This window comes from Cinclus cinclus, chromosome 25 (genome assembly GCF_963662255.1).
Source record: "Cinclus cinclus chromosome 25, bCinCin1.1, whole genome shotgun sequence".
NCBI classification, from domain to species: domain Eukaryota; kingdom Metazoa; phylum Chordata; class Aves; order Passeriformes; family Cinclidae; genus Cinclus; species Cinclus cinclus.
This window is the reverse complement of record NC_085070.1, coordinates 4,685,806-4,708,652: the sequence shown is the minus strand read 5'-3', so window position 1 is coordinate 4,708,652 and position 22,847 is coordinate 4,685,806. Positions and strand designations below refer to the sequence as shown.

General features: G+C 51.6%; 1 protein-coding gene across 2 annotated transcripts in view; it reads left to right on the top strand.

Annotated features, from left to right (window-relative positions):
• Positions 1 to 22,847, top strand: part of SORL1 (sortilin related receptor 1) — a 44,019-nt gene that overhangs the window by 18,949 nt on the left and 2,223 nt on the right. The window contains exons 15-45 of one of the 2 annotated variants that reach the window (XM_062508520.1): positions 209 to 337; positions 568 to 653; positions 2,221 to 2,393; positions 2,551 to 2,682; positions 2,812 to 2,903; positions 3,526 to 3,772; positions 4,190 to 4,328; positions 5,100 to 5,273; positions 5,431 to 5,544; positions 6,521 to 6,643; positions 7,066 to 7,185; positions 9,377 to 9,499; positions 9,715 to 9,822; positions 10,659 to 10,790; positions 11,008 to 11,139; positions 11,793 to 11,927; positions 12,213 to 12,368; positions 12,748 to 12,897; positions 13,285 to 13,413; positions 14,859 to 14,985; positions 15,503 to 15,672; positions 15,914 to 16,026; positions 16,321 to 16,425; positions 17,349 to 17,421; positions 18,577 to 18,659; positions 18,910 to 19,006; positions 19,580 to 19,764; positions 20,214 to 20,333; positions 20,418 to 20,582; positions 21,336 to 21,510; positions 21,915 to 22,021. In XM_062508520.1, the coding sequence (XP_062364504.1) occupies positions 209 to 337; positions 568 to 653; positions 2,221 to 2,393; positions 2,551 to 2,682; positions 2,812 to 2,903; positions 3,526 to 3,772; positions 4,190 to 4,328; positions 5,100 to 5,273; positions 5,431 to 5,544; positions 6,521 to 6,643; positions 7,066 to 7,185; positions 9,377 to 9,499; positions 9,715 to 9,822; positions 10,659 to 10,790; positions 11,008 to 11,139; positions 11,793 to 11,927; positions 12,213 to 12,368; positions 12,748 to 12,897; positions 13,285 to 13,413; positions 14,859 to 14,985; positions 15,503 to 15,672; positions 15,914 to 16,026; positions 16,321 to 16,425; positions 17,349 to 17,421; positions 18,577 to 18,659; positions 18,910 to 19,006; positions 19,580 to 19,764; positions 20,214 to 20,333; positions 20,418 to 20,582; positions 21,336 to 21,510; positions 21,915 to 22,021 (4,114 nt within the window). Of the gene's footprint in view, positions 1 to 208; positions 338 to 567; positions 654 to 2,220; positions 2,394 to 2,550; positions 2,683 to 2,811; positions 2,904 to 3,525; positions 3,773 to 4,189; positions 4,329 to 5,099; positions 5,274 to 5,430; positions 5,545 to 6,520; positions 6,644 to 7,065; positions 7,186 to 9,373; positions 9,500 to 9,714; positions 9,823 to 10,658; positions 10,791 to 11,007; positions 11,140 to 11,792; positions 11,928 to 12,212; positions 12,369 to 12,747; positions 12,898 to 13,284; positions 13,414 to 14,858; positions 14,986 to 15,502; positions 15,673 to 15,913; positions 16,027 to 16,320; positions 16,426 to 17,348; positions 17,422 to 18,576; positions 18,660 to 18,909; positions 19,007 to 19,579; positions 19,765 to 20,213; positions 20,334 to 20,417; positions 20,583 to 21,335; positions 21,511 to 21,914; positions 22,022 to 22,847 lie in introns of both variants that reach the window. The other variant, XM_062508521.1, reaches the window with a different exon arrangement.

The window sequence follows — 22,847 nt, the reverse complement described above, 5'->3', positions numbered from 1 at the left end:
TGCTCACACACTGGCAAAGCTGATTTGCAAAGTGTTTTTGAAAGATCCCGTCTGGCTGGAAGATGTTCTGTGCAGTTAAATACTGATAATATATGAACGGTCACTTTTGGCTTCTTAAAAAGTTCTGTGCAAAAACAGACTCATGGTATAGCATGGCTGCATTTTTTGCTTTTCCCTGTCCCTCCCTACATCTTTCTTCTCCTTGCAGTGATTTTGGCTTCAAGCTGAGCGATGACTTATCCTTAGAAGTTTGTGTCCCTGACCCTGAGTTTGCTGGGAAACCCTATGACCCACCAGTCCCTTGCCCTGTTGGCTCAACCTACAAGAAGACTCGAGGGTATGTGCCGTGCTTGGGAGGGCAGCCTGATATTCCAAGTGCTGGAATTTATCTTACTGGTGATTAAAAATAAACACCAAACAACCACAAAACCCACAAGAGTGGCAGCAAACAAACGGCATGTTAGGACATACATGGCAATTAAACACCACAGCTTGTTCTGGCTGTACGGGGTGGTTTGTTCACAGTTTTTTTCCATGGAATAAACTGCCTGGCTCTGTGTGTTGCAGCTACAGAAAGATCTCTGGGGACACTTGCACGGGTGGAGACATCGAGTCGCGGCTCGAGGGGGAGCTGGTGCCGTGCCCGCTGGCGGGTGAGTGCGTGCAGGATCTGCTCTGGGCACAAGGGCTCCATTCATAAAACCCTTGGCTGGTGCCTGAGGGACCAGGCACCGAGTCCCAGAGGGCTCTCAGACAAAACCTGTGACACAGGAGCCTGGGTGGGTTACAAATCGCCCTCCCCTGTGCTGTGGCCAGAGCTTCTGAGGGTCCAGCTCAGGAGCAGTATCTGCCCACAGTGCAGAGCCCTCTGAAGCCCTCAGGGGCAGGCTGCAAGCAGGAATCCCTTCATCCTGCTCACGTCCTTGCTGTAGCTGGCTTGAACCCAACCAGAAAGACAGGAATTAGATCAAAGACATCCCCATCCTTGGGAAGGTCCCCTTGGGAAGGTCCCACTCTGAGACAGCCACCGTGTGCAGCTGAACGATGGCACTTTGGGGCCAGACCTTCAGCCCTCACACCTCTGCCTGCCAGAATTCACCTCCCCATCCTTATTTCTTCCCCTTAAATGTACAAGGCACTGTAGCAGTCCCGTGCCCGTGTGCTGCCAGAGTTATTTGCATTCTGCTCATTACAGCTCTAATTTAATCTGCCGTCATGAGCTGCGTGATCAGCATTGCTGCTGTGCTGCAGCTCCAGAGCCTCAGGCAGGGCAGGGGCTCGTGGAGGGGCTGGGCAGCTGAGCAGAGCAGCCAGACCCACCAGCAGCAGGTTCCCCTGCCTTGCCCTAAATTTTTTCAGCCTGCCAAAGATATTCCAGGTGCGGAACAGCACGGGGAAGCATCCCCTGTGCTGGGACTCCTGCCAGCGCTGCACTCAGCTTTACTCCTGACACGTTATTCACCCCTCTGAGTCCTCTTGAGCTATTTGGAGAGCTGTGTTGGGCATGCTGAGAAGGGCCCTGCTGATTGCAAAATAAACCTGCGGTCCCCACCGGGCCGGCCTTTGAAGTGCCGTGTTCCCAGAGTGTTTGTGGATGTCTCCGGATCTGTGCTGGCTCGCTCCATGGAAACACTTTCATGTACAGTATCTGTTTCATATCTCCGTATAATCTCGTTAGGGGTGCACAGCCAGAGTTGCTTACTGACATTAGCTCTACTCATTAATAGTATTATTGGACTTGACTGGTGGTGGGATAATGCCCGAGAGACTTTGTCCTGGACCAGGATCCCATTACCTGGATTGGGCTCCATTCAGGAACAAAACCCACTCTGGGATATTTCCCACAGGGCCGGTGTCCCTGAGGACTTGCAGAGTTGCATCACTCCCACTCTTTTTATTTTTGAGGAATTGTATATCAGTATTTTGTTTCCCATTGGCAGCATTTATGTGGGAAGAAAGTGGTCGGGGCAGGTTCTGACACTGTGCCGCCTTCACGTCCTCCTCCTCCTCCTCCTCCTCCTGGACCAGACAATGCCCACAGTGTGTGCCTGGCCCCATGAAAGGCTATTACCACATTCCCATTAACCTAATCCCGCTGAAACAAAGGCTCTTTGCCTCCACGAGGTGCTAAAACCAGGAGTGAAAAACACCTAATATTTTCTCTTTTTTTGCCCCTCGAGTAGCCGAAAATGGCCACTAAATAAGGCACTGTTGTTGCAGAGGAGAACGAGTTCATTCTCTATGCCACGCGTTACTCCATCCACCGCTACGACCTGGCCTCGGGCATCAGCGAGGAGCTGCCCCTGGCCGGGCTCAGGGGGGCTGTGGCTCTGGATTTTGACTACGAGCACAACTGCCTGTACTGGGCTGATGTCACTCTGGACATCATCCAGGTGAGCATCACCTCCTTGCCACCCGGGTGTTGCATCCACACCCTGAAAAGCAAATGTTTGTCCTGGTTCTCCTCCCCTCCCAGCTGTCTATCACCTGACCTTCAGGATGAGGTAGTTCCTCGTCTTTTATTCTGATTATTTTTAATTTTTTCCCCAGCGTCTCTGTCTCAACGGCAGCTCTGGGCAGGAAATAATCATAAGCACTGGGTTGGAAACAGTGGAAGCTTTGGCTTTTGAACCTCTCAGCCAGCTGCTCTACTGGGTCAACGCTGGGATTCCCAAAATTGAGGTACAGCTCTGCCCACCCGTGGCAGTGCATATTGTCTTAAAGAGAAATAATTTCCTGCCACAGATTTTGTGTCACTTCAAGCAGTGCCAGTAGCAAACACACATGTCCTGGGTTTGGTTTTGGGTCTAGGTTGCCAATCCAGATGGAGACCTGAGACTCACTGTCCTCAACTCCTCGATACTGGAGCGACCCAGAGCCCTGGCTCTGGTTCCCCGAGATGGGTAAGAAAGAAAACATCACAAGTATTTCTCTGCTATTGCCAAGGGAAACTGCTGATCCTTCACCAGTTCCTCCTCAGGGAGGACAGCTTGGTGAGGTGAAACTGGGGACAGCACAGCCCAGTCTTGCCCTGTGGAGCCCACTGTCACCACTGCACCCCCAACTAAGGCACCAGCCCCCTCAGAGCACAGATCACCAACTGTTTATTCCTTCCTACCCATACATACCCACTAGTAAATAACTTTTCCAGCCTGTAAAACTGGTCTGGTCAGTGGGGAAAGCTGCAGTGATGCATGAGAAACTGAGCTGTGCTCTACTTCAAGAGCCAAATGCGAGTTACATCTTTCTGGGGTTTGGCCTCGGCTGCAAATGTAGATCTGACAAACCAAAGCAGTTCATGGCAAGGTAACCTGCAGCTGCACTCCCACCACAGAGCTTGCAGCTCAAAAGCCTCTGTGCTGCTCATAAATCTGCTGGTGGTGTTCATTAGAATTGCAGAGCTCCCTGTTCAAAGGCGTGTCGTGCCAGAGATGTAAAGCATTCCAACCTCTGCCTCTCCTAACCTGGTCCCTTTTGATGAGCTGCTCTGTGTGGATTTAGAGTAACTTCTCTGCCTGCTGCCAGGTTGATGTTCTGGACAGACTGGGGGGACTCCAGGGCTGGCATCTACAGAAGTGACATGGACGGGTCGCTGGCCGGCTGCATCGTCTCGGAGGGCGTGCGGTGGCCAAATGGCATTTCTGTGGATGACCACTGGATCTACTGGACTGAAGCCTACATGGACAGGATCGAGAGGGTGGATTTCAATGGCATGCAGAGATCTGTGATCCTGGACAGCCTCCCTCACCCCTATGCCATTGCTGTGTTTAAGGTTTGTTTTCCCCGTTGTTGTTTGTTCTGTGTCATGCAGGGTCTGAGGTTGGTGCTGGAGGAGCACGGGGCACACTGAATTTGAAGGATAGGGATGTGATTTGGAGCAGGCACAGTGCTTGCTCTCTTTCTGCTTCTGGCACGTTCCCACAAATCCCTGAAACGAGCAGGCAAGTGCAGTCAAATCCAGGACCAGCATTCCCAAGCAGCAGCACTGTAATGTTTGCCACTCAGCGGATCACTCTGTCACTCCCATTCCTGCTCACATCCCACCTCAGGCCTTCCTCTTCCTCTCCTCCTTGGTTTGGGGACACTTTTGACTCTCCATCCTGTATTTAGGGTGATAGTGCAGGTAGCACTGATGAGCACGGCCCTGGTGGTGCCTCTCCTTGCTCTAAGAGCCAAGCCTGTGTTTCAGAATGAAATCTACTGGAACGACTGGTCACAGCTGAGTATTTTCAGAGCATCCAAAAACAGCGGCTCCAGGATGGAGATCTTGGTCGGCCGACTGAATGGGATCATGGACATGAAAATCTTTTACAGGGGAAAGACAACAGGTAACCATGCAGATCATCCTCCCTGCATCCCCTGTTTCCACAGGTTCCCAGCCCACTGGGCCATCCTGGCTTGCATTTCCTGAGTATATCCCCATTCCTGCAGGGCTTGAGGCTCTCAGCACAGTCATGAGGAATGAGTTCCATTCCTGAGTATATTCTGCTTTTTGGCTGCCAGGAGAGATGCTCCCCAGGGAGAGAGCTCCTAGGGCACTTGGCTGTGGTGGCACCTCATGGCTTATGTCACAGATCCTTGCTTTTCCACCAAAATGTTGCACAGACCACAAAACCCCAGGATTTCAGGGCTGCACCAACTTTGTCCTCCTTTAATCATCTGCACTGTGACAAGGCAGTGCTGACCCCTGTGCTGTTTATACCCACATCCAGATGGGTTCCAGACCACTGAGGGGCTCTACCAGTTTCTGCAGGAGACTGGAGGGACAAGAGGCACTCTGGGGGTGTAACTCACATCCCTTGGTAGATCTTCAAAGCCACTCAGATGAGCTGTGTCCCTTAAAGGCCAGTCTTTCCCCCTCAAACTCCCTGGAGCAGATGGCTCTGGGTATTCCTAGGGGTAACCTCAGCACTCGGCCCTGCAGAGCTGGCTCCTAACGGGGTCTGAACCCAAAGCAGATGACACTGGGACTCCTGTGCCTCTGCCCTGAGCTGGCAGGTGACACTGGGATTCTTGTACCTCTGTCCTGGGGTAACAAGTGACAGTGGGACTCCTGTGCCTCTGCCCTGACATTGTCCCTTCCTCCTGCCCTGCTCCAGGGCAGAACGCCTGCATCTCCAAACCCTGCAGCCTGCTCTGCCTGCCCAGGTCCAACAACGGCCGCAGCTGCAAGTGCCCCGAGGGGGTGGCCAGCACCGTGCTGCCCAGTGGGGAGCTCAGGTGTGACTGTCCCCACGGCTACGCCATGAAGAACAACACCTGCATAAAGGAAGGTAAAGTCCTGCCTGGCTCTTGGTGCTGCTCGGGGCTGAGGTGGCTTCTGCCATCACAGGAGGTCAGCGTGACCTGTCCTCTGTGGGGGAGGAGAGTGGCCCCTTTCTGGAAGCACAGCCTCATGCCAGTTTCTTTCTGTTGTCCCTCCTGCCCCAGAGAACACGTGCCTGCCCAACCAGTACAGGTGCTCCAATGGGAACTGCATCAACAGCATCTGGCAGTGTGACAATGACAATGACTGCGGGGACATGAGCGACGAGAAGAACTGCCGTGAGTGTCCTGTCCTGGTGGCTTGGCCCGGCCAGCTCCAGGTGTCTGCTGTGGTGGCATCTCAAAGGCTCTCTGGGGCTGTAACTCAGCTCCTCTGGTAAACTCCCAAAGCAAATTGGATGGGTTTTGTCCCAGTCCCCTTGACCTGATGAGGTGTCAGTGTCTATAGTTTGGTGAGGCTGATGCCAACTGTCTCTTGCACTAATTGTTTTCTGAGGCTAATTGAGACCACAGCCAATGAGGAGAAGAGAGCAGATAGTGCTGACATGAACCTCTTGTTGAGATAATAAATCAAGTTCACACATTAAACATGGAGGTCACCTTTTTGAGCAAAGTTAGGAACTGCCAGTGTGTGCAGGAGGGGCAGATGCTCCACAGCTTTGCACAGCCTGTAGGGTTTGGATTAGTGCACTGTGGAAAAAGGACTGGGTTTGAAGTCAGGAATCACTGCAGGACCAGGAGAGAGGCTGTTTATGCCCATTTTGTTCCAACAAGGAACTTATTTCTTTGTCAAAGTTGAGGTCAGCAGAGTCCAAGTTTGAGTTCAGTGTCTGGCTCCAGGTGTGGGAAAGCCTCTCCCATTCCTTGGAGAGAGGTGACCAGCTTGGCACAGCTGCCTTGGATAGCAACACTCATGCCCAGCTTCTCCCCTGCTTTGGCTGCCCTGTCTCATCCCAGCACCTGAGGTTTCAATCCCCTTTGTGGGGAGCAGACAGCTCTACAGCCTTGGCTTCTTGCTCCCTAGCTTGGGAGTGAAGATCAGGAGTTCAGTCCTGGTCCCCAGACAGAAAACTGACCCCTGTGTGCTCTGCTTTGCATGAAGTGCCTAAAAATGGCATTAAAATACAAGAGCAGGAATTCAGGTTGGACTGGCAGGATTCTGTCCCTGTGTCCCTTCACTTCCCTGCTCTCAGTACACACCCTCAGGCAGCAGAAACCATTTTCTAACCACCACCTTCTCCTCCTCCTCCATCAGCCACCACCGTGTGTGACACTGAGACCCAGTTCCGCTGCCAGGGCTCGGGGACATGCATCCCTCTGTCCTACAAATGTGACCTGGAGGATGACTGTGGGGACAACAGCGACGAAAGTCACTGTGGTGAGTGCCCACACTCAGACCTCCTCCCCTGGGCAAGGGTGGGCAGCTGCTCTCCAGCACTCCCTGTGCTGCTCAGAGCTGCTCCTCCTCTGGATCATGCTTAGAAAGATCTAAGGTGTAGGGAAAGATCCTCCTCTTTACCCAGGCTGTCTCCTCATTTTCTGGGGACTGGGAAATGGGGGGCAGGACCAGCATTTACAGGGTGTTCGGGAATTAGGGACAGGATCAGCATTTACAGGGTATTTGGGAATTAGGGACAGGACCATTGTGTACTGGGAAATGAACAGAAGAGAGTGAGGCCATTTGCTGGTTCTTCCCCTTGCCATGTTCCAGCTGGGAGACTTCTGTGCCATTATTATCCAGCTTTCCTGCTCTGCTCCTTGGCTATTCCCATGACCTGAAGCCCAATATTTTGTTTGCAGAGGCTCACCAGTGCAGGAGTGATGAATTCAGCTGCAGCTCAGGGATGTGCATCCGTCTGTCCTGGATGTGTGATGGGGATAACGACTGCAGGGACTGGTCTGACGAAGCCAACTGCACTGGTGAGTGCTCAGGTGTTGATGAAGAACCTCCTGCTGCTCCTGCTTTTTACTTTCAGCTGGGAAACATTAGCCAGTGTCTTGTGCCTCAGTTTCCTTGCTTGCTAGAGCCCCTTAGGGTGATGTGATGCTCCAAATGCAAGGATTTCTTTCCCCCACGTTCATTGGGAATTTGCTGGCAGCTCTGAGATGCTCACACAGTGACCCAGCTTTGCTTTTTACCTGCAAGATTGCCCCCACAGGCAAAGCTCTGTGGGATGGAAAGTGGTTTTGTGGCTGCTGAGCAGCCAAAGGACTCTCTTGATAAAAAAAGCTCCTGTGTTGCAGGGAGAGGCAGCAATCAGTCCAGTGGGCACTTGGCAGCATTTTACAGCTTTCACTCTGTTCCCTTGCCATTAATTTGGTGCAGGAAACAGGCATGTTCTTTGCGGCTTCTCCACAGTTAATTCATCTGAAGAAGAGGCAGATTTAGTTTGGGAAGTTCAGTTTGGCAGTTTTGGTCCTCCTCTGGCAGCCTCATTGCTCCATGGGCTGGAAAACCTAAAGAGGGTGTCCTAAGGTAGGGAGTCCCACACAGAAGATCCACTCTTGCTTTTCTTACAACTCATACTGAAGCAGCCTGGCTGGCAGAAATAACCTTGTTCCTACTTTATGCCTCCCGTGCATCGATTCCTGCAAGCCTCACTTTGTGTTTGGAGCAGAAAGTCACAACTCTCCCTTCTCCTCAGCACCACCGTGATGTTCCTCAGCAGCTTCCTGAGGTTAACACTCACACGGAGCCTTTTTCTCATCAGGAAAACCAACAGATAGCAGTGCACTGGCCTTTTCCACTAGAAACAATCAAGTAAAACTATCAGCCAAACCAAAACCCTCAGTGCTTGCACCAGAAGAGACTTCTCAGAGCAGGCAGAGCACCCGTCCATCAGTGAAAGACACAAGGTTTTATTTGTCAGGCCATACATGGGATATTTTAAGACAAAAGGAGTGCTTTCCAGAGATCCATGGAGAGCCTGTAGAGACCAGGAGAGCCCCTGGGAATGCTGGCAGCAGCTTGGCTCAGGTGCAGCCTGGAGCCTTTGGGACAGAGAGTGGCACCAGCTGCTGTCCTGGGGCTCTGGCACGAGGATTTTAGAGATCCCTTTCAGGTCTTTGAGCTCCTCTTTGCTCACCCCTGTGGCATTTGCTGTGCTTGGAGCACCCAGGGCTGATCCTGGTCATTAGTATTCCATGACTGTGGCTTTCTAAGAAGATTTAATTTATATTGGTATCACTTATCTCTCATATGAGTTTCTCCAGAGAGAATTACTACAGGAGAGGAACCTACTTCAAAAAGCGTGTCGGGTTTGTAAAGCCCCAAGTTGGAATTATCTAAGAGGATCACAATTATTTGAGGAACATTTCGTCTGACTTCACCGGGCTGCAATTATTGCTCTTATCTAAAATAATTACATTTCATGCTGAATACCTAATAGAATATTACTGCCACCAGATTGTGCTATTTTGAAATATCTGTGAGTGCATGTCACTCTCTAACCTAAAACTCAGGATCATGCCATTTAATTAAGTTGAACACTGCTTTTCTCCATAACTCTGAGCACTCTCCTGCTTGAGGAGCAGGATTTGTCTCTAAAGTGACAACATAAACCAGGCTGCAACCCAGATACCCCACAGGCAGACGTTTTCCTGACAGGAGCCTAAGGAAAACCCCCAGGGAGAATCCTATTTCTTGTTTGCTTTGGCAACATAGAAAAGCCTTGTTTGCCTTAATTAAAAGCTCTCTCTGACTCTGTCCTGCCCTGCACGGGGGACTCTGCAGCTCTGCCAAGCCTTGCTTGATCTCAGTGACATTTCTCCCTGAGTCTGGCACGATGTCACCTCTGTCACCTTTGCCCAAACACCCCAAGGACTGAGACCAAAGGGAGAGAGGCTTCTGACTTTGGGGAGAGCCTTGGGAGATCTCTACCCTGCAAAAGCCACCCCTGAGGTGCAGCAGGCTGGTGAGCAAGAATGGCACAGAGAGGGAAAGACCATGGAGAGCTGGGACTCGTGGAATTGTCCATGGGGTTGTTGCTCCTGGGAGATCCTGGTGCAGGGGAAGGAGCAGGGTGTGGTGCTGTGTCCTGACTCACTCTCAGCTCAGCAGGGACACGGTGCCACCCCCCACTCAGGTGTCCCCCTGCTCTGGTTTCAGCAGTTTATCACACCTGTGAGGCCTCCAGCTTCCAGTGCCACAATGGCCACTGCATCCCGCAGCGCTGGGCGTGCGACGGTGACACCGACTGCCAGGACGGCTCTGATGAGGACCCTGCCAGCTGTGGTAACGTGTCCTGTGTTTGAGGGGGGCTCTGCCACAGGTGGGAGGGATTTCTGCACACTCACTGAGCTAAAGCAGCAGCAAACTCAGGGGGAGAACTCCCACCCCTCCGAAAGCAATCATGGTGCGAAGGCAACCACGGCTATTTTTTAGCTAATTTAAACAGCCTTAACAAAACCCTGAAAAATGCACAACATCCACCCCATTCTGGATTTCAGAGAAGAAGTGCAACGGCTTCCAGTGCCCCAATGGCACCTGCATCCCAACCAGCAAACACTGTGATGGCATCAATGACTGCTCCGACGCCTCGGACGAGCAGCACTGTGGTGGGTACTGGGATCAGGGGAGCTGCTGGGGCCCTGCGCTGAGGGCTGGCAAAGCATTCCTGGTCTGCCCAAGCCTGTCCCACTGGGAGTAAAGCCCTGGGAAATAATGGCAAAGCCTTAGTGTGCAGTTCAGAGCCCCCTGTGAAATCGGCGGGTCAGCAAAAGGCACAGACTGGGAGGACACTGCCAGGGAGGTGACCAACCCCCTCCTGGTGCCTGTGCCCACCCTGAGGTGTTATTTGGTGAGGGCACCCTGTGCAGGGACACAGCTCAAACCATTTGTCTTGGGAACTTTCTCTAAGTCCCTAAAATCCTCCCTCTGTGTGGAGCCCGGTGGGTGCCACTGCTGTGTGCCAGGACAGCAGAGGTGCCACCCCCTGTCCTCCTGCAGGTGCCACTGCTGTGTGCCAGGACAGCAGAGGTGCCACCCCCTGTCCTCCTGCAGGTGCCACTGCTGTGTGCCAGGACAGCAGAGGTGCCACCCCCTGTCCTCCTGCAGGTGCCACTGCTGTGTGCCAGGACAGCAGAGGTGCCACCCCCTGTCCTCCTGCAGGTGCCACTGCTGTGTGCCAGGACAGCAGAGGTGCCACCCCCTGTCCTCCTGCAGGTGCCACTGCTGTGTGCCAGGACAGCAGAGGTGCCACCCCCTGTCCTCCTGCAGGTGCCACTGCTGTGTGCCAGGACAGCAGAGGTGCCACCCCCTGTCCTCCTGCAGGTGCCACTGCTGTGTGCCAGGACAGCAGAGGTGCCACCCCCTGTCCTCCTGCAGGTGCCACTGCTGTGTGCCAGGACAGCAGAGGTGCCACCCCCTGTCCTCCTGCCCCCTATCCCTGCAGAGCCCCTGTGCACCCGCTACATGGATTTTGTGTGCAAGAACCGGCAGCAGTGCTTGTTCCACTCCATGGTGTGTGACGGCATCATCCAGTGCCGGGATGGGTCGGATGAAGATGCCAGCTATGCTGGGTGCTGTAAGTGTCACACTGGGCACCTCTGCCAAAGGAGGGGTGGGTACAGAATGAAGCCAGAGGTGTGGGGAGAACCAGGCTCCCAGGAACTGATGGCTCTCCTAAGAGTGCTCTAAACCACAGTGCTCTGCTCAGAAATCCATGATCGCCCCTGAGTGTGCTCCTTCCTGCTCAAGCTTTCCTGAAGCTCTTGATCGTTACACCAAACCTCTCCCTGCAGCCCAGGACCCCGAGTTCCACAGGACCTGTGACCAGTTCAGCTTCCAGTGCCAGAATGGTGTGTGCATCAGTCTGGTGTGGAAGTGTGACGGGATGGACGACTGCGGTGACTACTCTGATGAAGCAAACTGTGGTGAGCAGCACCCCCAGAGCCTCCTGCCACTGCAACTCCAGCTTCCTTTGGATTCCAGGAGCATGGAGTACTGTCTTCCTCATGTTTTCACTCATGTGTGTGCATGTATGTGTGAGTGTAGCTTTCCCTGTGCACATCACAGCGTGTCCTAGCTGGAGATCGGTGTCATTTCCCTCATACTGCAGGCAGGTAAAGTGAAGCATGCAGAAAACCTGGCACATCGAGTGCTTTACTAACTCCTCTGTGACCATATTTACTGTACAGACTCCCGGCCCCAAGCAGACAGGCAGTTTTCAGCCAAACCCAGTATTTATCACTGTTCCCTGGGTGGCTGTAGGAGCTGTACCCAACCAGGCGAGGCAGCTGCAGCTTCATTTTGGAGTTGCAGGGTTTGCTCCTCCATTTGTGCCATGCTTTGGTGGATTCTGCTCTGGTTCTGAGATCAGGGATGCTGTCTGGCCATGAAGAACACAGACAAAGCAGGGGTGGCAACAGAGTGAGGGCTGGGAAGAATGGGAATGCAGGGGATGAAGAGAAAGGAAAGCAGCTTGTGCTGCTCAGGGTGGTGCTCTCTGGGCCAGCCTGAGGTGCTCCCACCTCTCAGCTGTGCTGGGGTGACCCTGTGGCTCATGGGACTCTCCTCTTCTTGCCAGAAAACCCAACAGAAGCCCCAAACTGCTCCAGGTACTACCAGTTCCAGTGTGGGAACGGGCACTGCATCCCCAACCGGTGGAAGTGCGACGAGGAGAACGACTGCGGGGACTGGTCTGATGAGAAGGACTGCGAGGGTGAGGACACACTGCTGAGGCTGGGACATGGACATGGCAGGGACTGGGACATGCTGAAGGATCACTCTGCCTCCCCACAGCCCCCGTGGTTCCAAAAATGCCCCATGAGTGGGCACTCCCATGCATCTTTTTACTCTGTAGTTTTGGATATCCTGATTACAGACAACGCGGATGAAAACACCGAGCTTGTGATGCCTCACCTGCTTCTCCCTGGCTCAGCAGGGAGCAGGCAGAGCTTACACAGGAGCAGAGAGCTAAGGTCAGCTCTCCCTGGTGTATTTTTAGGATCTCCAGTTCATCCCATTACCACGCTGATCCCCCCGACGTGCCTGCCCAACCATTTCCGCTGCAACAGCGGCGCCTGCATCATGAACAGCTGGGTCTGTGATGGCTACAAGGACTGCACTGATGGCTCCGACGAAGAGGCCTGTCCCACCTCCAGTAAGCTCTGCTCTCCCTCACCCCTTCCCTTCTCCCAGATCACATCTGCAAGGAATTCTGGCCTTTCAGAACCTGGACAGGTTATGGGGTTAAGTTACACCTGGTGTAAAATGTGCTCTGGAGCTGGGGTCACCCTTCTGCCACCAGCTGGGACAGTGCTCCAGAGCAGGACATCCATCCCCTGCAAAGCAGAGGCTTTTCCAGCCCTCTGCAGTCAGGAGAGGGGATGGCTTAGGCTTAGTCATCCCCTCCACCTGCTAGATGGAAGGCGATTGCCATCTAGTGGAGCCGGGACCTGGGGACAGCAGCGGGTCCGTGCTGGTGGCAGTGCCAGCCTGGCCGTGCCTCGCTGCTTTCCTGCCTCTCTCTGTGTGTGCAGGACCCAACGTGACAGCCACGTCCCCAGCACTGCCAGGGCGCTGCAGCCGCTTCGAGTTCGAGTGCCAGCAGCTGCACAAGTGCATTCCCAACTGGAAGAGGTGTGATGGAGTGAGGGACTGCCAGGATGGCACAGACGAGAGGAACTGCCGTAAGTGTGGGCAAGGGACACGGTCACACCTGGATCCTTCCCTTGGGAAGCTCCTTGTGAGGGCAGGGAAGCCTCTGAGGAGGCTTTGATTTCCTGCAGGAAAAAGTCCTTTACAGAAAACTGAAATTCTTTACAGAAAAAAACAAAAGAAAACAAAACACAACTATAAAAAGCCCAAGTAATGCTATTCCCATTAGAAGTCTGGTTGTTTTTTTTTCATGGGATGAGCTCCAGGTTCTTTCTGAAGGTGCAGCCAGAAGGAGACACCCCAGGGTCTGACACATCAGCCTGAGCTCCATCCCTGACATGCAGCCACCTGCAAACATTCCAGTGAGCTGCTGAGGGAACTTCCCTGCCTCGAGTCCTGAGGTGTTCTGCCTCTTTCAGCTACTCAGAGCAGCCTGTCGTGCCCCAGTGGTTTCAGATGTGAGGATGGGGAGGCCTGCATCATGCTGACAGAGCGCTGTGATGGATACCTGGACTGCTCAGACAGCAGTGATGAGAGGAACTGCACAGGTAAGCAGCAGCCCTCTGCCATCCCTCACTCCCTGCTCCCCGTCAGCACACAGAGCTGCTCTCCTGGATATGTGACCTTTCCCTCCCAACATCCTTGGTTTATCTGCCTCTGCTCAGTTGTCCAAGCTACCTCCTCACCCATTTATCACCAGCTGGGACAAACTTCCCAATAGCTTCTACATTGACAATTTGTCTTCCAGCAGCCTCAGACAGAAAAAAAAAAAATCATTTTAGGATGGATAGGAGCAAAGCTGTCTATTTTACATGGCCCACAGGTGAAGCAAGAGTCTCCTGCTCTACCCTCCTTTGCAAGGTGACCCTGGGGAATGTGGCACGTGCTGCCATCCCTGGTAGTCCCACACTGGCCCTTGGTGGCCCTGTGGGGGCAGAGGGACAGAGCCCACCCTGGGCTGATAACAGTGATCGATCACTGCCTCTGGCCATGAGCTTCAGCTGCTTCCCCATGAACTTCTGGGGGGGCTGGGCATCAATCAGGTTTAGTTCTTTAATTAAATATTGATTGGGAGAGGCTAGCAGGTTCAGGGGAGGGGGAAGGAGCTGCTGAAATGCACGACTCAGCTGCTACGCCAAGGGAAAACCATCTCTCTTCCCTTGGAAAAATTGTCTTGCCATGCCTTCCATGGACCCACACGCCTGCTGGATTTAATTCCAGCTGCTTAAGGAAAGTGAAACAGCAGCAATTTGCCTCTGCTGTGCTTGGTTTCTATTCAGCACCAAAGCTGAGCACCCCAGCAAAGCCAAGCCACAACAGTGGGATTTGGACTCAACACAGGGAGAGAGAGAGAGACCAGGGAATGGCCTGGTGGCAGCAGGACACGGATTTGGGGCATTTTAGATCCATCCCCAGCTCTGCCAGGGCTGGGTTCCACAGTGCTTTTATCCCTTGAATGCCTCTGTGAAGGTCCAGCAGTGATTCAGCCACAGAGCTCGAGTCAAGGCAAGCCCCAAACTTGAATTTTGCTTTTGCCCCAGCCTTTGCTCAGGTCCTGCTGCTGAACCCAAGGTGTGATAAGGGAAAACACGCAAAGAAAGACCCTGGGTGGTGACAGGGACAGCACAGGCCGGTCACACCAGGAGAAGGGTGGCACTGAGCAGTTTGCACTCACACACATCCAAAATTTCCAGTATTTCATCAACAGCCACACTTTATCTTCCCTTAGGGGAAAGGGGACGCTTGCCTGATGCAGCATGATGACATTTTGGGTAGAACTAAGAGCACCAGGGGTAAATCCCTGCTCTGAACTGCCCTCTGTGTCTTCTCCACTGACCAGCTACACATTTAAATTTAAATGGTGCAGACAGCCTTTCAGTCAGCGCTGTTTCCACCTCCCCTCTGTTGGTGCTACAAACAGAACTGCTGTGTCTCTCCTGGCCACAGACCTTGTTTCCCTGCAGTAAATGAACCTTTCCCATTCTCTGCTCAGATGACACAATTGTGTACAAAGTCCAGAACCTGCAGTGGACGGCTGATTTCTCTGGTGATGTCACCCTGACATGGGCTCGGCCAAAAAGGATGTCCTCGACCTCCTGTGTCTACAACATCTACTACAGGTATATCATCCCTCCCCTGCTGCAGTGTCACGTAAAGAGGACAAGCATGAGCACAGGTGTGCCAGTATTTACTGCAGAGGGCCATGCAGAATCAGCCCTGAAACGCTGAGAGCTCCTTAATCAAGTTCTGCTTGGAAAATCTAATATTTGGTGGCAAAAGAGACACAAAATAGGTGCACCCAGAGGGCATTTGTGACAAACTGCATTGGTTTTCTCCTTGACTATTTACTCAGACAGTAAAGTTGTTATATTCATTTTTTTCCACTTGTCTTTCTGGTACCATTAACAGCAAGAACAAAGATAATAAATTTGAGCACAAGAGAAAAGCTCAGGGGCTTTTAAATCACCAAGCCACGCTTAGTTCAGGCTTTCCAACAGCATCTTTTCAACATTGGTGGTGTGGCTTTCCCAAAATGAGCAGCAGCCTTTTAAAATGGTTCCATTTTTTGGGACAAATCTGTATGTTCTGTGCTAAAAAATCCCATCCTGACTGGAGGTGTGTGGCTCTGTCCCACAGGATGGTCGGTGAGAGCATCTGGAAGATCTTGGAGACCCACAGCAACAAAACCAACAGCGTTTTGAAAGTCCTCAAGCCCGACTGCACCTACCAGGTGAAAGTGCAGGTGCAGTGTCTGAGCCGGGTCTACAACACCAACGACTTCATCACGCTGCGGGCACCTGAAGGATGTAAGCAGAGCTGCTGCTCCCACCAGTGCCTGGAAGATTTCTGCTGCTTTGGGCTAAAAAAAAGTAGAGATATCCCTGCTATGAACAAAAAGGGTCTTCCCATGGGCTTGGGAATTGCGCAGGACTGGGAGGAAGGGCCATCCACCCCTTTGTCCTGATTTTTTAGGGAGATGCTGCTTTTCCCTGCACGCTTTAGGCACACCACTGTGACTGTCACTAATATTTCTCTTTCTCTCACCAGTACCAGATGCTCCCCTCAACCTTCAGCTGTCCCTGAAGAAAGAAGCTGAGGGTGTGGTGATGTGCTGGTGGAGTCCCCCTGTGAATGCCCACGGCCTCATCCGGGAATTCATCGTGAGTCCTGCTGCCCACGGGGGCTGAGCCTGGCTTGGTGGCATGGGGACAGCAGCACACAGCCAGCTGCAGGGAGGGGTGGGCCTGGAGTGGGATAGTTTGGGGAGGAAATCTGCTGGGAACATCAGGCAAGTTGGGAGAAGAAATGCTGCAGGTTGTAGGCAGCACCACAGCCTTCGAGTTCTTAATTTCTCCCTTTCTGAGATGTGCTTCTTTCTGCTGACATTTTGCCACACAGGGACCTGCTGACCTGTGGTATTTTTGACCCCTCATGCCTTGTTTTGGTGCTCCTAGGTGGAATACAGCAGCAGTGGATCCAAGGAGTGGACATCTCTTAGAACCACCAAGAACTACACAGAAATCAAGGACTTGCAGGTCAACACTCTCTACATAGTCAGGGTGAGTATTTCCAAAGCTCTCTCTAAGTGAGCTCTCATTTCTGAATGGCCTAAGTCCTGCACAGCCAAGAACTCTCTAAAAAACCATCCTGTTAAAAAAACATCTTGTTAAATCCCTGCCCTTGAATGCCAACCCACACCAGGGGCTTGGCATTTGCACTGCTAATGTCTATAGTTCCAAGGCCCTTGATTTGCTCCTTTGTCCCAGAAGGCCAGGCTGGATTACAAAATCCTCCCTGCTCATTGCCCATTCCAATGTCACTGCATTTGCATTGGATGTGGGCCAGAGATAAATTTGGTCCTTGGTGTATCAGTGGGAAAAGAAGCAGATCTGCCTGTGGGGAATGTCTGCACAGGGGAGAGGCTGGGTAATTATAGGCAGAAGTAATGAGAATAGGAAATGAAAGTCTGCACAGCGAGCCCTGGGAAATGTGTGCTTTGCCATTGTCCATTCTCCTGAGTACTTGGGGAAGTTCACTGCCAGGGGGATAAACCCCCTCCTCCAAATCCGTGTTATTTTCACAGCTGCTGGGAGGCTTTCCTCCCGTGGTCTTCCTTCCCAATATAATCCATGCCCAAATAAATCTTTGGAAGTAGATTCAGGGTTTGCACGGGCTTCCCTGGCGTGGTTCTCACCTACTTTATGGCCCGTGGAGTCCCAGGCTCCTTATCTCAATGGACTCCCCAAAGATCCCATAAGAGAGCAGTTATCTGCAGAGAGGCTGCACCTCCCTCCTCTTAGATTCCTTTAATTGACTTCAAGCACTCGGCTTTATCTCTGCATTAAGCATTTTATTGCCAAGTAATTAAGCTATTGTTTGCTTGCAAGTCTTTTTCCCAGGAGCCCCGCCAGGTCTGTAACCTTGCTGCTCTGTTTGCACTGTACAGTGCTGCTCATGTTCCCTCACCCTCTCATTTCCAAAGGTTGCTGCAGTAACCAGCAGAGGGGTGGGAAACTGGAGTGAATCCAAATCCATCACCACCGTCAAAGGCAAAGGTAAATGTTGTTGTTTGGTGAGAAGAGAGAGGTGACAAAAAGGCAGAGTGTCAGCCTGGAACAGCAGCAGCAGCATCCAGAGCCACCTCCCTGGCCTTTATTTCCCTTGCTGAGCCTTTCACACTGTTCAACAGCTTTGCTGTTAGAAGTGACCTGTAAAAATGACTTTTTCACTCAGCCTGAGCTGCCTCAGAATTCAGTGGCGTGTCTGGGGTCACTGACTCCTCTGAGCTCTGTGGCACAGGAGATGTGCAGGATGTGCTGCCCTGGAACTGAGTAAGAGCCTGCCCCCTCTCTCCCAGGCTGCAGAGAGATTCCCTCAGACTTTTGTGGGCCAAATCCTGCCTCCAGATAGACAAGAAATTGCCAGCTCCATCACTCTCACTCTAAAAGGAAGCTGGCTCATCCTTCTCCCTCTTAGGTCACAATTATTGTGGCTCCTCCTGCAAGTTTCGACCATAAAGAAAAAACCACAGCTCTCAAGAACTATCACAGCATCACAGTCTCGCAGCAGATAAATTCAAACAGCACAGTAAATAATTTCCTTCCCAACCTGTTTGGTTTTTTTTTTGTTTGTGTTTTTTTTTTTTTTTTTTTAAGAAAAGCTTTTTGAAGTCATTTGTATTCATGCCAAGTTTTTCATCCAAACTTATGTCCCTGTGTCAGAATTGCTAATTTGTCAGATGAAAGAAGGGAAAGAAAACACCAGGCTACTCAAAGTGCAGGATTCAGATAATGTGAATTACCTGATGGTTAGAAAAACAGAGGTAAAAAGAACAGAGACAGCTTTGATTTCGGGTTTTGCACGAGTTTGGCACCGACAGCTCCTGACCTCCCTCAGCAGCTCCTGGAAGGCCAGGAGCTCTTAGCTGGGATAGGAGCTCACCCTGCTGAGCTCACAGGAAAATCCCTTTGCCCAAACCCCTCCAGCTCCAGCCTGCACTGAGCAAGGCACAGATAAAGCTGCTTTTAGGTGGTGGACTTAAAAAATGATGTCAGTGTCCTCTCTGAGGGGGACATGTCTTAGCTAAGGTTGGGGTGTCCTGTTCTGGGAGCTGGGTGTTACCACAAAAAGCTGTATTTTATTTGTCCCCTCTCAGTAAATATTTTTATTTCTTTGTGCTGTACTAACAAGTCTTTTCTCTTTCCTCCCAGTCATTCCTCCCCCTGTCATCCACATTGAGAGCTACAGTGAGGACTCCATAAGTTTCAGCCTAAAAATGACCACAAATATCAAGGTAAGAGTTTTTCCTTTTCCATCTGAGCTGGCTAAATGGTGAATAAGTGGCTGGGAGAAGCTGTCACCCACCGAAGCATTCCAATTACTAGTTATTTCACGCCAAATAATTTCTTACTGCCCCCAAACTGCCCCAGGGCTCTTAATTGGGATGGAAAATACAATGCAAAGACTGCCAGGGGTGTGACAGTAACCCAGGCTCCCTGTGTGCATCAGCTGAGCTGATGGCTCTGTGTCCTTGGCCTTGACAGGTCAGTGGCTATGTGGTCAACATCTACTGGACATTTGATACCCACAGGCAGGAAAAAAGGACTCTGGTCATAGAAGGAGAAAAGTCCATCCAAAAAGGTAAATTCTGCTCAAAATATAAAGTATTGCTTTGGTCAACTTCAAGCAGAAGGATTTATGAGAGGTTATAGGATTGTTTTAAATTTTTTTTCTTTTTTTTTTTGCAACTTGTAGTTTCTGTTTAAACTATTCTGTTTAAATCTGGACAGGACAAAACAGAAAATTCTCTTTTGAGGACCTGGAGATTTCAAGCAGATTTGGGATTTACCTCCAGAGCTGCACTAGTCCTTTCTCATCACATGGGGTTTTGTTTGTTGCTCCATTGCTAATCTGCCAAAGGGAGTAGAAACAGAACAAGGATTTCTTGGGCTTGCATACAGCTCATGTCCCTGTTAATCACATTTCTGGTTTGGGAAAATCTCAAAGTGGATATGGGAAAACATGCAGGCACAGGAAAGCACAGTCTGGCTCGAATTCCAGAGCCTCAGGTGCTTCTGTATAAAGGAAATTACTGCAAAGTCATGAAAGTACAGCCCAGGAGAGGCAGGCTCCTGTCTGTTTGCTGATGCTGACCCTTCCCTCGTGCTCCCACCCCACCCTCACCTAATAGTGCCCCTTTCTCTTCTTGCTCAGTGGCCAATTTGACAGCACACACCCCCTATGAAATTTCTGCTTGGGCTAGGACGGAGCTGGGTGACAGCCCTCTGTCTTTTGTGCACGTGGTGACCAGTGGCACAAGACCTGTGTCCCCAAGCCTCAAGGCCAAGGCCATCAACCAGACAGCTGTGGAATGCAGCTGGACAGGCCCCAGGAACGTGGTAAGGCACCAACCCTTCCCTCACCAGCCACCCTGGGCTCTAGCTCAGAGCCTCAGAGCAGCACACAAAACCCCTGAAATCGGGATCATTTGTTTGGATTGAATTCCGAGACCCTGAAAATTTTGGGGATAATGAGGGAAAGAACCTCCTGCCTTTAAAACAGAAGGAAAGAAAGCCTTCTAGTCTGCTTGTTGCAGTGAGAAGTGGCTTAAACACAGACAGCACAATGCTCCAGCAGCCTTGGAATCAACTGCTGTTACCTGAGCTGAGCTCAGGGGTTTTGGGTTGGGAGCTCAGAGGCAAGTGGGCAGATTGAACTTGGGCAAGACAGAGGGAAAAGCAGGAAAAAGGGTCCAGAGGGAGCAGGGTCTTTGTTCCACGCCCCTAAAAAGTGACAGCTAGTGGATGCTCTGGACCATGCCAAACCCTGCTGTGCTCTCTCTCCTCAGGTCTACGGCATCTTCTACGCCACGTCCTTCCTGGAGCTGTACAGGAGCCCCCACAACAGCACCACCAGCGCCCACAACATCACGGTGCTGGTGCAGCGGGACGAGCAGTACCTGTTCCTGGTGGGCTCCCCTCCTCCTCCTCACCCCTCTGCCTGCCCGTGGCTCCACCAGGACACAGCCCTGACCTCTGTGCCTCCCTCCCAGGTGCGGGTGATGTCTCCCTACCAAGGGCCCCCCTCTGACTACGTGGTGGTGAAGATGATCCCGGATAACCGGCTGCCCCCGCGGCACCTGCACTCCGTGCACACCGGGAAGACGTTCGCTGTCATCAAGTGGGAATCACCCTACGACTCCCCTGACCAGGACATGGTAATGCCTCACAGAGCCTTCTCCTGTCCCTGTGCACACTAAATCCTGGCTCAGAGACAGCCTTGCCTTTCTCCTGCTGGAGGAGGTCTGAGATCAGGTCTATGCTCCACACAGAATCATCGTCAAAGCATCTTCGTTTCCTCCCTACTGCCCATTAGCTCAAGACTGTAACATTTAAAAAGAACCAGGTCTGGGATATCTGATACGGACCAAGTCTAAAAACAGCCTGAGCATGTGCCAAAACACCTTTCTGGGCTTTGGCTCTGCCCAGGAGGGCAAGGCTGGGCTGGGGCACTGCCTCCTGCCCCAACAAAGCCTTGTTCTGTTCTCTGCTGCTCTGGAATACACTCATGTCTCGCTCCACTGAAGGCCAGTCATTTTCTCAGCAAGCTTTCTCCTCCCATTCTGCTCCAGAGACTTTAACAGCAAAGGTTTGGAGGTATAAACCTTCCCAGCAGAGCTGGAAACTCTGACAGGGCAGGGGTTTGCATTGCATCCTTGTGATTCACTAAGAAATACAACCTGAAGTTTTCCTCCTGCTCTCATCTGTTGCATTAACTGCATTTTCTGTATCAGTAAATGCTGATTTTGGGCAGAGATCCAGAGAGAGGCTTGGAATTTTGCTTCCCAGGCTTTCTGTAAACCTTGGTTTAAAGCAAATTTTACCCACTCTGTCTAATGTCCTACCACATTTTAGCTAAAATTCTGCAGGAAAATGAGATATTTTTTTCCATCCATTTCCTCTCCCTCCAGCTCTATGCCGTGGCAGTTAAAGATTTGGTGAGGAAAACAGATAAAATCTACAAAGTGAAAAGCCGGAACAGCACGGTGGAGTACACCATCAAGAAGCTGGAGCCAGGAGGGAAATACCATGTGATTGTCCAGCTGGGAAACATGAGCAAGGAATCCAGCATGAAGATCAGCACAGGTAAGGGACACACCACCCATACCCAGAGGCTGCAGAAATGTTCCTGCAGCTCTTGGTCCTCTCTCTCCCACAGCCAAAGCCCAATTTTGGGAGGCCTGCCAGGGGAGATGATTACACCCCCAAACAACATGATATCCAGTGTTTCCTTCCTGATAAATGGAGATGGGACAGACAGCAGTTTGGCTGTGTACACATCATCAAGCACCATTACAGCCCTACCACTGAACAATTTCTCCCCCCATCCACACCACAGCATCCTCTCCTCCAGCACATGCTTTTCCAAGCAGAGTATTGTGCTGATCCCTAAAAAACCCACTAAGTTTCAGCAGTGAGTCCATTCCTGTAAGAGGAAAGTTCCACCAGTGCTACAACCTCACCTGCTGCCACTTTTTTCCCATTTGCAGTCCCCCTGTCTGCACCGGACGCCTTAAAAATCATCACTGAAAATGACCACATTCTGCTTTTCTGGAAGAGTTTGGCATTGAAGGAAAGTAATTTCAATGAAAGCCGGGTAAGTTTTGCTGTGCCTCCTGTCCTACAGAAAATCCAGGGGCAAAGTCAGTGCAAGGCTCCTTTCACAGACTCTAAAATCAATCCTGTCCTTGGTGAGCCCTCTAGAAGAGCTCACTAAAATTCCTGTCATGGCTGAGGCACTGAAGATGATAGATCCAATCAGTCACCTTTCAGGAGCATAATTAACCTGCTAGAGAAGGACAAGTCCCATGAGTGAAAGAACTGGGAATAGGACACTGCCTTGCCATGCCAGGAAGTCTGAAAGTTGCCATTATTCAGACTTGGATAGAAAATCTGTGAAATGTCTGTCAGAGCACGGGCAGGTAGAAAAATGCACCAAAAATGCCCTTACCCTCCTGGACTGCATGCTTGCGTGGTCTGGGGTGGGTGCTAAGGACAGAGTGGACCAGACAAAGCAAACCAGTGTCATTTAGGTTGGAAAAGACCTCCAGAATTTGGTCTGATCCCCACCTTGTCACCAGCCCAGAGCACTGAGTGCCACATCCACATGTTTGTTGAATACTCACAGGGATGGGAACTCCAGACCTCTCTGGGCAGCCCTTCCAAAATTTAACAACCCTTTTAGTGAAGAAATCCTTCCTGATGTGCAACCTGAGCCTCCCCTGGCACAGCTTGAGGCACGGCCTCTGATCCTGTCACTGGGGAGAAGAGAAATCTCTCCTCGCTGAGCTGGCCGAGGTCGGTGCACACCAGCAGGGGTTCCTGAGGAGGCTCCACATTGCTCCCTCCCAGCTGACAGCCCAGCAGAGTTCCTCAAAGCCAGATCCAGCAGGAAAACCAACTTCCAAAACCCTTCTGAAAGG